Here is a 13,255-nt window from a genome sequence, read left to right on the forward strand (position 1 = left end):
GATTTTTGCGATAATGTTGATGATGACCCATCTGATGAAAGTGATGAAAGTGATGAAACTGATAATACTACAGAATACCAATTAAAAGGAGGAATGAAGCTTGTCAAGAGAAAAAAAGCAAAGATAATAAGATCTGTAAGGTTTAACAAAGAAAATGATCCTGAGAATTACTGTAGAGAACAACTTATGCTTTATATCCCATGGAGAAATGAGCAAAAAGATCTCATAAAAGACTGTGAGACGTACCAAGAAAGATACCAACAGGTAGAAGAAATCATCAAAAGCAACAGACAGCAGTATGAATACCACTCTGATATTCTTGACAAGGCCATCAAAGACCTAAATGACAACGATAACTATTCTGCACCAGTGGCTCCCAATACACAACACATGAATGAACAAGATATTGCAGCTAAATCAAAACCTACTGAGTTATTTGAATGTTTTGATCCAGGTACCAACAAACAACACAGTCAGTATGATCTATTTCAGGATATGAATATTTTACCAAGGAATAATGATGATGAAGAACTTATACAAAATCGCCTACATGATAGTGATTATCGACAGCTTGTTCGCTCACTAAACAAAAGACAGAAAGAATTCTTTTACCATGTTTTACACTCTATTAAAACTAATGATGACCCACTCAGATTATTCTTAAGTGGAGGTGCTGGAGTTGGTAAAAGTACTGTCACTAGTGCTCTCTATGAAGCACTCACAAGATATTTAAATAGTGTCCCAGGTGAAAATCCAGATGAAGCAAAAGTACTGAAAGTTGCTCCCACGGGCAAAGCAGCATTTAACATCAAGGGAAACACACTTCACTCTGCTTTTAAAATACCTGCCAACAGGGGATTTCAATACTGCACACTTGATACAGATAGACTTAATACAATACGAGCACAGTTAAGAAAACTGAAAGTCATATTTATTGATGAGATTTCAATGGTAGGCAATGGAATGTTCAGCTTTCTTAACTTACGACTGCAGCAAATAATGGGAAACAAGTCACCATTTGGAAATCTGAGCTTGATAACAGTTGGAGACTTATTCCAATTAAAACCAGTATTTGATAAATGGATCTTTGAAAATACCAATGATTCTTACAGTGCTTTAGCAACCAACATTTGGAAGGAGTATTTTACCTTGTTTGAACTCAGGGAAATCATGAGGCAAAAAGATGACAAGGACTTTGCAGAACTATTAAACAGACTTAGAGAAGGAAAACATAACCAAAATGATATTAAGGTCCTTAAAGAAAGAATTGTAAAAATTAAACCTGGTGAGAAAAATTATCCCATCAATAAAACACATCTATACTCAACAAATGCACAAGTAAATGATCACAACAATGCAATGTATCAAACTGCACATACTCAAAAAGCTCAAATTAAATGTATTGACATAGTTGTTGGAGATATGTCTGATGACCTAAAAAACAAAGTCAAAGAAAAAATTCCAGATGATCACACTAAAACTATGGGCTTATTTAATGTTGTTTCAGTTGCTGTGGGAGCAAAATATGACTTGACAACAAATGTCAATGTAACTGATGGTATGACAAATGGTGCCAAGTGTGTCATAGAGAAGATAGACTACAGAGTTAAAGACTCCACTAGGCCAAGTATCATCTGGGTATCTTTCCCAGAAGCTAGCATAGGTCAAAACCATCGCAATGAATTTGCACATTTATTTAACAAAAATGTGGATAGAACCTGGACACCAATTTTAGAGATAACTAGACAATTCAAGATTTCAAAGTGACATCAATGCCAGATACTTCGTAGACAATATCCTTTACGGCCAGCAGCAGCTAAGACTATCCATCGTTGCCAAGGTGACACACTTAATGAAGCAGTACTTGATTTACCATCATCAACCAGAGAGCACCTGCGTTATGTTGCTTTAAGTAGAGTAAAAAATTGTTCAACACTACATATAATCAACCTAAATGAAAAAAAAATCTGTGTTAGTCAAAAAGTTCAAGAAGAAATGTCCAGACTTAGACAGCAATGTTTACTCCCTTCTATACCACTTTTATACAACCAGTCTTCTAGAATGAAACTACTGTTTCATAATGTTCGATCTCTTCATCTTCATTTTGATGATGTTGCATGTGACTACAATGTTCAAGCAGCTGAGGTTAATATCTTTGTTGAAACACGTTTATGCCCTTCTGATTGCAATACAACCTATGAAATGGCTAATTTCAAACTTTTTAGAAATGACTTTAACCCAGATAGTAATGTCAGAAGTAGTTATGGAATGGCTATGTATATTAAATCCAATATAGATTGTGTAACTACACCATTCAGATCTAACTTTAACAATATAGAACTAACTGTATGTGTACTTAATGATCCAGTTCCAAACTTACATATAGTAGGCATCTATAGGTCAAAAAGCAAAGCTAACCAACAAAAATTAATTGAAACTATAAATCATCTCCTTGATACAATAATTCCTGATGCAGATACACCTACTGTGATACTAGGTGACTTCAATGTTAATTTGTTGGAAGTTTCATCAGAACAAAGGGCATTAACAAAATGCTTATTACAACAAAGAACCTACAAACAACTGATAAGTCAGTTTACTACAGATTATCATACACAAATTGACCATATCTATACCAATATACCAAATCATGTGCTAACTGCCGGTGTTCTCGAGTCCTATTATAGTGATCACAACCCAATATTTGTTTGCTTAGTATAAAATCAGTATTTGTTACACTATGAAGATGAAAGTATCCATATTTAAAAATATGTAAAACCAACATCACATATTATTTGCATCTCATTTACCATTATTGTATTGCTTACTCCAGGATTGCCACCCACCAAGACAACAAAAATCCGACTTTTCACCGGTTGTAAAGCAATTTTCAGTGACCCTGCAGGATGACTATTCTGGCCATCAATCAACAAAAATAAGGATAGCTCAGATAATTTTTAAAAGAAAATTGCCTTTACTACACAAAAAAATCTAAAAATAATTTGCAGCAACCTTAAGATAAAATTCCCTGACTTTTAACTGATTTTGAACATGGATTTAGAAACTTCCTGACTTCTCCCTGACCTTGAATAAGATATAATTTTCCCTGACTTTTTGCTGACCATGCCAACCCTGTTACTCAGTCAGTGGTGAACTAGTTTACAAAAAATTTTCCTTCTGGACCACTGGTGTGGTACCAGTCCCTTACAGGTACCCATCAGCACACCGGCGCCATCATCTGCGTTCAGGTAAGACTGGGAAAGGACTTTTACATTTTAACTGTTATTATTCATTTCATTCATTCATATCGATAAATCAACACCCCTATCTTAACAGGTGCACCAGTGTACACCATTTGAAGTCAATACTGCCCCAGTCATAACCATCACATTGCAGCAAAGGATGACAATAAGATCAATGAGGAACAAACAAAAGAACTTGCCAAACTAAGATATCACATCCCATCGAAGCAATCAACTATGAACTCATGTGATGTCAGTTTTAGTGGACCAACAATGAAAAGACCACGTTGTACAAACTATGTGCTTGATGCTGTCAACGACACATCTATTCCATTTGGCAAATGAACATTTCCACTCAACAACAACTTCTTTAGGGAAGACATCACCACAAAATGGTGCTACTGATATCTCCACCAGAAAACAAACTCAAAGTCTGCAGACCGATTATTTAAAAGCAACAACCATAGCCACTAAAATAGAAAAATAGGGCTGAGTATTGACATTATTTATAACAAGTGGACTTGTGTTTTTCAAACCGAACTGGACAAAATTAACCACAGAAGTCAATTTGTCTGGAGGAATTTACCATAAAGTACACAATCATGTGTACATGTAGTTGTTAATAAGCAGTTGTGAAGGTGACAAACTTAATGAAGTTGGTATTAAATAACAATGAAAGATCAAATATAATATTTATTTCAAAATATAACAAATCAAACTTAACATGAACATTATCAATATATGTTCACTGAAACCGCGAGAAAATAACCTATTTCAATATGTGGAACAACACAACTTATCATGAACATTACTTAACGTATCCAGTAGCTAACTTATTCAAAATGTGAGAAAACAACTTATAACATCAAACTTAACATGAACGTTGTCGAGTAAACCAATTAGTTCAATGGTTCAGTGTAAATAAAACACATGCAGTTCTACTTGCCAACTAGTTTATTAGTTGATTGTATTAAGTTCAGACACAGTTCCACTTGAAGAATCGTACGTAACATGAACATTGTCAAACAGAAGTAGTTTCGTTGCCACTTCACTCTCATTTAATTGACAAAGATCATCTCCAATGACTTTCTGTAACACATCTTCAAACAATTTCAACGTTATACGCCTTCCCTCATCAGTATCGACGAGGACTCTTGCACAAAACCCGATTGAACACCTCAATGATTTCATTGTATGTCCACATCTATCACAATGCACTACTGAGCTGGAACTTACTTGAATAATTTTCTTCTTACAATTTAAACACTTAAGAAATCTCTCTACTTTCTCGATAGAAAAAATTTCGACATCGCTAGTAACTGACTCAACCACAATACTTTGCTGCTCACCTCCAGCTAAATCAGGACTGATGTTGACAGTCGCTGTTTCATCTGTGATCGAGGAAACAGTGGTGCGAAATGAAGTAGATAGCTTCTTTTTCCCTGACCATATACGTACTAGCACATTGCTTAGACAATAACAGTTTCCCTCTTTTATTGTGTCTATCATCGCTTCCCAAATATCCAAGACAATACTACCACTTGCATCTGCAAAGACAGCCTCTGCTAGTTTCAGTTTCCTTTCTCCCACGATAACTGGGTCTTTAACGGTCATAACTTTGCCTTTCACGGTAACCAAGTTCCACTCATCACTTTCGTTTAAAACTTGTAAAATCGTCATCGGATCTGGAGTAGCCAATCACACATCTTCAAATTGGAAGGAATACTCCGTACTATCTGGAAAGGAAACCTTTGTCATATCGTTTATGATTAACTTCTTCCTGTCGGGAGTACAAGTCAAGCATGACACTTTGATCGGTCTTCGACTCTTCTCGCTCTCCAAGAGGAGTGACCTTTTAGGTGGAGAGTACAATAACACCTCACGATTGCCACTTGCTGTTTGCAAAGTCATAGAAACGTAATCTAAAGTATTCTTACGATTACGCTTCAACGGTGAAAGATTTTGTACGTAGCCAATTAGACTTTCCTGTTCAGTAGAGCGAGGCTCAATCTTCGACTTGGGAGGTTCAGCACACGCGGGAGTGCACTGTTCAACATCGTTCTTGGAAGGCCCAGTGCTACGAACAGACATTTGAACATCTATATTTGTAACCTCTGCATCCTTCTTACCATGCTGAGCACCCTTCTTCGAGGACTGAGTATTCTTCCCCTCCATATTCTTCCTTCTCGACGAAGAAACTCTTGAAGCCATATTTGCAAAATTTGAAAACGACAACACGCTCCTTTGCTAAACTGTCCTGATTGGTTAACAAAAATAATACAAACCACGCCCCCCTTACCCCTCCCCATTCTCCTCCCCAAGATCTCGTATGAAAATAATTTAGTGTGGTCCACTGCGCAAAAAAAAACAGTTATTCTTCACGTAGCCTGCCTACCTGACGCTTTTTAAGCAATTTGAGCGCTCTGAGAGCAGCAAAGCCGCGATAAACAGCGCCAAAGCCGCGTAATTGCTTTAAAATATTGCTTATTAAAGCCAATAAACTGCATAGCCTGTTGTTGACAGAAGGAACCTAATCTGATCTAATTCATGATCAATAACAGGACAGATGCACGACAAACTGACTTCAAAAGAAATTTAATTATTTTCAAAACCCATTCAAACGTAATCTATCCACGACTTATTCATTGTCTCCTTTGATTAACCTTCTTCCCATAGTAAAGCGACTTAATCTCTTTGATTTTAAAGTTATTTGTTGAATGTTGGTGTGCAAGTGCTTCATTGTGGAAGCTTCCATTAACAACATGTTGTGCATTAACATGTAAAAAAGGGACAAATTATTGAAAAAGGACGCAAAAGTTACAAAAGTGCCTGACGATACCTATGGGGGGAGAGAGAGAGAGAGAGAGAGAGATTCACGGGCACTTTTGTAACATTTTCAGGCACTTTTGTAACATTCAAGGGGCACTCTCGTAACCCATAGGGCACTTTGGTCACCTACAAGGCACTTTTGTAACCTCATGAGGCACTTTGGTAACTTTCGTAAGGCACTTTTGTAACCTTGTAAGGCACTTTTGTAACCTAGTAAGGCACTTTTGTAACAAAAAGGGCACTTAAGTCCCTTTCATTTCTTTTTAAATTTTAAAGTTTTTTGTTGTACTTTGGTAATATTGAAAATATTTGATATAATGAAAACCTTAACTTCTACTTAAACTGAGAATTTTTCCGCAAACACTTCTATTGCTTTACAGCAAATGGAACCCTTTAAATGACAGTCTTACCAGTTTTTAGGAATGGACCATTAAATTTTGGAGGGGGTTGGGCAATTTTTTTTGAAAAAAAAGTTTATTTATGGCCAAAAGCCTTTTTGAAAGTTGCACAACACTCCCTCAAAAACTCAATGTTCTCTCATTTGTAGAATTTCTTCTGTACCTGGTTGCAAAGAAAGTAACTTGTGCATACTCTTTACCTTAACAGGGAATTCAAGATATAGATTTGACAGAGATGAAAACTCACAATTGACCTCACAAGACTGTGTGCTTTTGAAAGGGGATATCAAAGTAGCCGGCCTTGTATTCGAAACAATTTGTTCCTTTAACAGTAACATACAACTGCTGTATAAGAGTAATGCAAGCATCAACTTGGGGATATTCTTTTGATGTACTATCAAATTCTCACAACTTAAATTGAAAGAGATGCATGATAATAAGTAGGGAGAAATCGGAACCCACAAGACAAGTGCAAGGCTGAAGGGGTTGCAACCCCCACTTTGAGAAGATGAAAGAGCAGGAAATACCTTGTTTAAAAATCTAGCTTTTGACAATATTGTGGTGTATCATGTCCCGCTGACCCCCAAGGAGTTATGATAACTTTCAACCCCTTGCCTGCCTTGCAGGGCTATATCACAGCAGTGGTGGGTAACATACAACTCAGTGAATGTCAGCAAACAACGTTACAAACTAACTCAACAAGAAATTTAATTGTCAATCATTCATTAGTTACAAATTAACTCAACAAGAAATTTAATTAATATTCATTCATTAGTTACAAACTAACCCAACAAACTATTTAATTGTCAATCATTAATTAATAAAAATTTCATTTTTGTTCATTTAAAGGATATACAAAACTCTTGAAATCGATACCAAAAAATTGGTATTGCACTTTTTTTTTCTTTTTTAACAACTACAGACTGAATGTTTAAAATCGTTCTGTTGTTCATATCATGAAAATTAGATTTATTTGCACATTCAGCATGCAGTTGGTAAACAAAAGATGGCCATTAACAACAACTTCGAAAGGATAGTCACAACTAATCATAGCCCTTTAAAAACTTGATACAACAGGAAAAACAGCAACTCTTTAAAAACACAACATCTAGTACTGCTGTATTAAACTGCAATGACAAAATAGTTTTAAAAAATGAAGTTCAATTTCTGGCATCTCAGTAGTACAGACAAAGCAAATATGTTGCATGTAACTTGAATCCATTTTGCAATGGGCCCTTTGCAGCTAATGGTCACATGATACAAAATGGAGATGGCATGGGACGGCAAAAAAAGAGATTTCAACCAGTTGTGCTTAACGTTTCTTTGTTTTGGATGTCCCAGAGCATAGCTTGGCTAACCTAGCCCTCCAGCAAGGTAATACTTTGTACCATGTGATCATTAGCTGCAAAGGGTCCATTTTTAAGACCTTAACCCTCCAAACCCCAGTGATCTCCATACATTTCTGATGGCACTGCATGTAATTCAGAAAGGTCGTATTTAAATAGATGTAGACAATACAAGCATTGTATTGATTTTTGGTGACTGTTGTACCTTAACATTCTTGTGACCTTTATGCTTGATCATGAAAAGTGCATTTATACTACTAAGCAAATTTAAATTCTGATCAATCTGGGGACTTGAAGAGTTAATTAAAACATTGCTTCATGAACATCTGATGCAAACACAAGAGTGATCATGAGTCCAAAAGCACTAAATAATGCAAAGCTTGTAGCTCAAGTTCACAACGAAAGCTTTCATTTTTTTTTAAACCCACTCATGTTTGCATTAGGGTACACAAACTAGTTGTGTAGTTTGTGGAGTAAAGTGTTTAACTAAACTGAAATAACTGTCATGTAAATAATATACTAGCCTTGAAAGTTGTCTTTGTCTTGCTCTTTGTCACTGCATGACAGAGGTCTGAGCAGTAGACAGAAAGAAGGCATTCCGTAGTGCAATAATGACTAGTATAAGAATAAATCTACCACCAAAATGCTAGACTCTATCCACTCAACTTGACTAGGATTACTTTTGTTTTTCTCTTCTTTGTCTTCGTTCATATTTAACATGATTAACAATTTGGCTTAAGGTCAGTATTGTTAAAATACTTTTTCCTTGGGCATCATTGGAAAGTCTCTTAAGAATTTCTTTCCCGGAAATTGGGCTGTTTCCAATCATATCATCACATAATCTTACTAATGTTCTTACTTGCTCCTCAGTGAAAAGTGCCTTTGCCCTTGATGTCAGTGATGTGGGTGGTACAATGTCACTAGATGCCCCTTCATCAGCTTCTCCTCTAAACATACAATCCACTTTATCATTCAGTTTCTCTCTTTCTGTTGGTGGAGACACAACGTTAACTGTGTTTTTGTCAGTGTCAGGAAACCACCACTCATCTCGAACACGGTCATAAACTCGTTTAGGATCTTTGGTTTTTAAGATTTCACTTCTTGTAATCCTTTCTTTTACACAGTCAAGGCTTATGCTCCTCTCTTGTATTTCACTTTGAAATAGCTTTTGAATTTCACCAACTACCACTCTACTCCATGGTACTCTAGATGGACTCCCAGATTTCCCTTCACTCTGCTGTACACCAGCTTGCTCTTCGCCGTCTACTTCAAGTAGTTTCTTGCCCTTTTCCTTGGCACCATCTTCCTGGCCTTTCTTCCTCATTACTGCATGAAGTTGCTGAGAAGCTTTAACAGATGATTTACCCTTTTCTGTCAAACGGTAATACCTCTTTGCTGTGTCTTCTTTGTGTGCCATCAAGTCTGCAAGGTTGCTGCTTATCTCCTTGTGGCTGTTATGGCATGTTGTCACTGCACCTTTCCTTAAGAGAGTATTGTGGATGGATCCTGAGATTCCTGCTTTCTTCCAGACTTACTGGATGGCTTTGCTAATTTGGCTCGATTGGAGCTTCTTTCCATTCCAAAACAGAAATAATGGTGTCTTGTTCTCAGCTCCAACATTAGGGACCTTTGCTCTCACTTCCTTGATGAAGACACTTATCCAATTATGCAAATTGCTTGTTAGGACAACTTGGGCAGGGCCATGGACATGGAAAGTTTTATGATTCATCACATTGATAATGAATTTATCATCTTCTTTGTAGCCTTGCTGAAATTCCTTCACAGTTATGTTTGACAGTACTCCTGCCTTGTTTGCATTATCAATTGAAATCTGCACAAGAAGGAAGTCCCTGACAAGAGTGTAGTTACTTTGGGTGATCTCGATGTTGTGCGCTCCACTCAGCTGTCCCAGCAAAATGACAGCATCTCTGGAAGCCTGACTCTTTTCAAACTCTTGAATTTTATCAGGTGTGACTAGCTCAATTCCGTCCTCTTCCATTTTCTCCCATTTCCTTTTCAGGCTGGATTTTTTATAGGAAGTAGACCATCTCTTCACCTTTTCCATTAACTGTGTGATCACTTCATTACTTGCTGTAATTTCCTCTGGTTTTTCTGCTAACACATAGCTGTAAAAGTGCCTTAAGCTCATGAGATATGATTTGATTGTTTTAGGGACATATTTCTCTTCAGCATAGGCTACAAACTTATTCTTCAGCAGAGTGATGTCAAGAAGAGATGCCAACCTTTTCTTCTCATCAATAACAGACAAGATGTTCTTAATCTGTGATACGTGTTGTTTGGCAGTTTTCACATCTTTTTTACCACTGTCTGGTGACTGTAGCCATTTGGAAAGTTGGAGAATTGATTCAGGATCACCCTCTTCACAATCGATCCCACTATTGCCATCAGCATCTTCTGTTAAATCCACATAAACACAGTTAGCAGTATCAGACTCTTCAAGTGTACCATCGTTTAATTCTTCCCAGCCTTGCTCCTCTTCATCACTTCTTTCTCGTTTAACACCATGTGGTTTATGGGAGTCATCACACTGTTCAGAATCATTGAAACCATGGTCATCACTACAGATACTTTCCCTCTCCACTGCAAAAGGCATACCTGATTCAACTACATTTTCCCCCAGTTGTGCAGCTCTTTTTTCAATCAGTTGAACTGAATGGGGCCTCTTGGGCTGTTTGAGTGCTTTTCTTAACAGACTTCTATAGACGGTCTTGTCAGATTTTGGACTGAATCCATGGACATTCTGTAAATGTGCGGAGAGTCTTTTAACCACTGACGAACACCCCACTAATGGACAAACTCTCTTTTTGTGATAGTCCTTGTGCCTCTTCTTCTCGTTCTTTTCATCACTTGTTTTCTTTTTCCTATTTCCAGAAGATGCACATTCTGAACTTGAAAATGTGTACTTCTTACGCAAATTGAAACGTGCGACTGCTGCACGTGCTTGGTGTTTAGGCCACCCATGTACATTTACTAAATGCCTCAGGATGTGTACAACAGTCTTGTCACAGTACAGCACAGGGCACTCCCTTTTAATCCTAGGTAATTTGCATTTTGGCTTACATGTGCTCTCTTTAGATTTGCTGATTTTCTGTTCATCAACATCACCTGATTTATCTTGGACTATTCCTTTATCCTGAGATTCTGAATTGCTTTCATCTGGTTCACTTCCTGACTCATCATTTTCTTCACAAGCTGATTCATCATCCTCCATAGAGTAGTCTGACTCATCTGTATCCTCTTCCCTGCACAAGTTTGGGGTCCACAATTTCACCAAAGCAGGGGCTTTCTCAGATAACTAAGCAAGAATAAGGAAAATATGGAATTTTGAATATTCCAAATAACTTTAGCATAACAACAAACTAGCTCATTGTTAAACAAGATCTTACAGATTTTAGTCATGCATTAACTAAAGCTTGTTTGAAAAAAAATTGTTGGCTTTTTCACGTGTCTCTGTTAAGTATTGTATTTTATTGTATATGTTTTTTTTGGTAAATTGCTTTTCAAATTGTCATCTAGTCCAGGGCTCAAAGAAGCAGCCTCTGTTTATCACTAAGAGGAAGAGTTGGTTCCAGTGTGCATTTCTCCAATCATTTCAATAAATATATTAATTATGTAAATTATCATTCTTTGAAAATTATCAATCAAATGTTGGTCAGTTTTGTTAAAAAAATTAAATGTAATAAAATCACTTAAGTATCTGACATCCTGCCAATAACAAACAGAAATATGCTGAGCCACTTAACGTACAATGTATCATGGTGATTGATTCTGACCTCAATTAAAGAGTCTGACGATTCATTCTTAGTCTCTATATCCTCCTCTGAAGAGCTATTATCGTCACACACTGGCTGATAAGTAGCATCAGCACCACTGCTGTCATCCTAGGCAGATAAGATAAATACATTTTTTCATTAAGTGTACAACAAAAACACCATGTTGCAGTAACGTGTTTTTGTTTAAGAAAACTTACAGAACTGTCAGCCTCAGTATCATCATGAAGTTGTTCCACAAATTCTTTAGTCTAAAGAAAGAAAAAGCCTTCATAGGTAAACAGTATTTAAATTTGTGGGGTTGGGTGGGGGTGTGGGCTCAGTCTGGAGATGAAAAATCTGGCACTTATTGTTCAAGGGCATGTATTCCTTGAAAGAATTAAAAATTTGTGCAGCATAAACATTGGACCTATACAGTAGCATATCACGTAGATTAATGGTAGTCTCCTGCCACCTGTAGTAGTGGGTGGGGTGTATTGCATAAGGAGTACAGTCAGCTACTTTTCCTGGGGATGATAGGACCTGGGAACAGAGTTTTAACTTTTAAATGTAGATCTTTTCTTTATTGAGATGCTCGCGTGTCTTGAAAATACTTACATTTAACTCCTCCATGTCTGCATTAAGCCACTGAATAGACATTTTACTACCTATGTAGAAAGAATAGGAAGCATATTAGCAAAAAGTAAGATAAGAATTTATTTTAAAACATCAAATCTTGACATTAGTTTTAATACCAGTGACAAGGAATTCAGGTTTATTTGTGCTTAAACGAGAAACTGAAATGGAAGAAAAATAAATATCATTTCGGAAGGCTTTAAAATATTTTTTGTTCTCTAGTCACGCAAATGAGGTCATGCATTCTTGCATAAGTCTATCTGACAGCGATCACATTAACTGAGTTTACCATCACTAAAAATAACTGCATGATATCAATCCAAATTATATTTTGGATCGCTTTACTTGTCACTTTATTTTTCAGCAGACAAGAGTGATTGCAATAATCGACAGCGAACCATAATAAACTAAGCCGACATCAATTTTTATCTTTGCAATTGCTCGCTCAAAACTAAAATAGCACTACAGGAGTGAATGTATTTGCCGATCGAGTGTATATTAGTATTTCCAACTTACAATTTCTTCGAACAAAAAACTCCTAAGGTTTTTCTTTTTCGAAAGGTGAGAACAGCCATCTCCTACGGTTTTATTCTTGACAGGTGAGAGCGATCGCGACAGCCATGAATATACCAAATGGGTATCAATTTTCATATTCGCAGATTGAATATTTCCGGTAATTTAGCCGACACGACACAGTTTATATCGCTTAACGAAAAACAAGACATATATCATTTAATACAAGAATTGATATTTAAGTTATAGATTACAGTTAGTACATTGATCTTCACAAAAGACGCTTACCTTCAACAACTGATGCTTCTCTTCACCGCAGGCAGACTGCACGTGGATGACAAGAGCTTACGTAACCTTCCCATGATTCTCGTGGCAGACCATTTGTTTGTTGTTGTTTTTTTGCCATTATTCCAGAAAAAAACAGCCTTTTTGTTCCAGAAATTGGGATAAGAAATTTATTTATTTACCTTTGTTGTTGTTGTTGTTGCTGTTTATTTATTTATTTTTTTATTGATATATTA

General features: G+C 36.6%; 1 protein-coding gene and 1 pseudogene across 2 annotated transcripts in view; one reads left to right on the forward strand and one right to left on the reverse strand.

Annotated features, from left to right (window-relative positions):
• LOC149099554 (uncharacterized) overlaps positions 1–4,191 on the forward strand; it is a 7,861-nt gene extending 3,670 nt beyond the window's left edge. Inside the window, exons 1-2 of the mRNA XM_089277715.1 lie at positions 1–3,248; positions 3,337–4,191. The exon at positions 1–3,248 is cut by the window's left edge and continues 3,670 nt beyond it. Of these exons, the coding sequence (XP_089133841.1) occupies positions 1–1,767 (1,767 nt within the window). The 3' untranslated portion in view covers positions 1,768–3,248; positions 3,337–4,191. The remainder of the gene's footprint in view (positions 3,249–3,336) is intronic.
• A 3,551-nt stretch (positions 4,192–7,742) lies between these two features.
• Positions 7,743–12,245, reverse strand: LOC149099555 (uncharacterized; annotated as a pseudogene). Its single transcript, XR_016203447.1, has 4 exons — positions 12,204–12,245; positions 11,807–11,857; positions 11,610–11,717; positions 7,743–11,131 (listed from the first exon to the last, which is right to left on the reverse strand). The product of XR_016203447.1 is annotated as an uncharacterized LOC149099555 (transcript).
• Between the last annotated feature and the right edge of the window lie 1,010 nt (positions 12,246–13,255).

The sequence above is a fragment of the Orbicella faveolata genome, unplaced genomic scaffold (genome assembly GCF_042242905.1).
Source record: "Orbicella faveolata isolate gen_17 unplaced genomic scaffold, um_ofav_v1 contig_46, whole genome shotgun sequence".
NCBI classification, from domain to species: Eukaryota; Metazoa; Cnidaria; class Anthozoa; order Scleractinia; family Merulinidae; genus Orbicella; species Orbicella faveolata.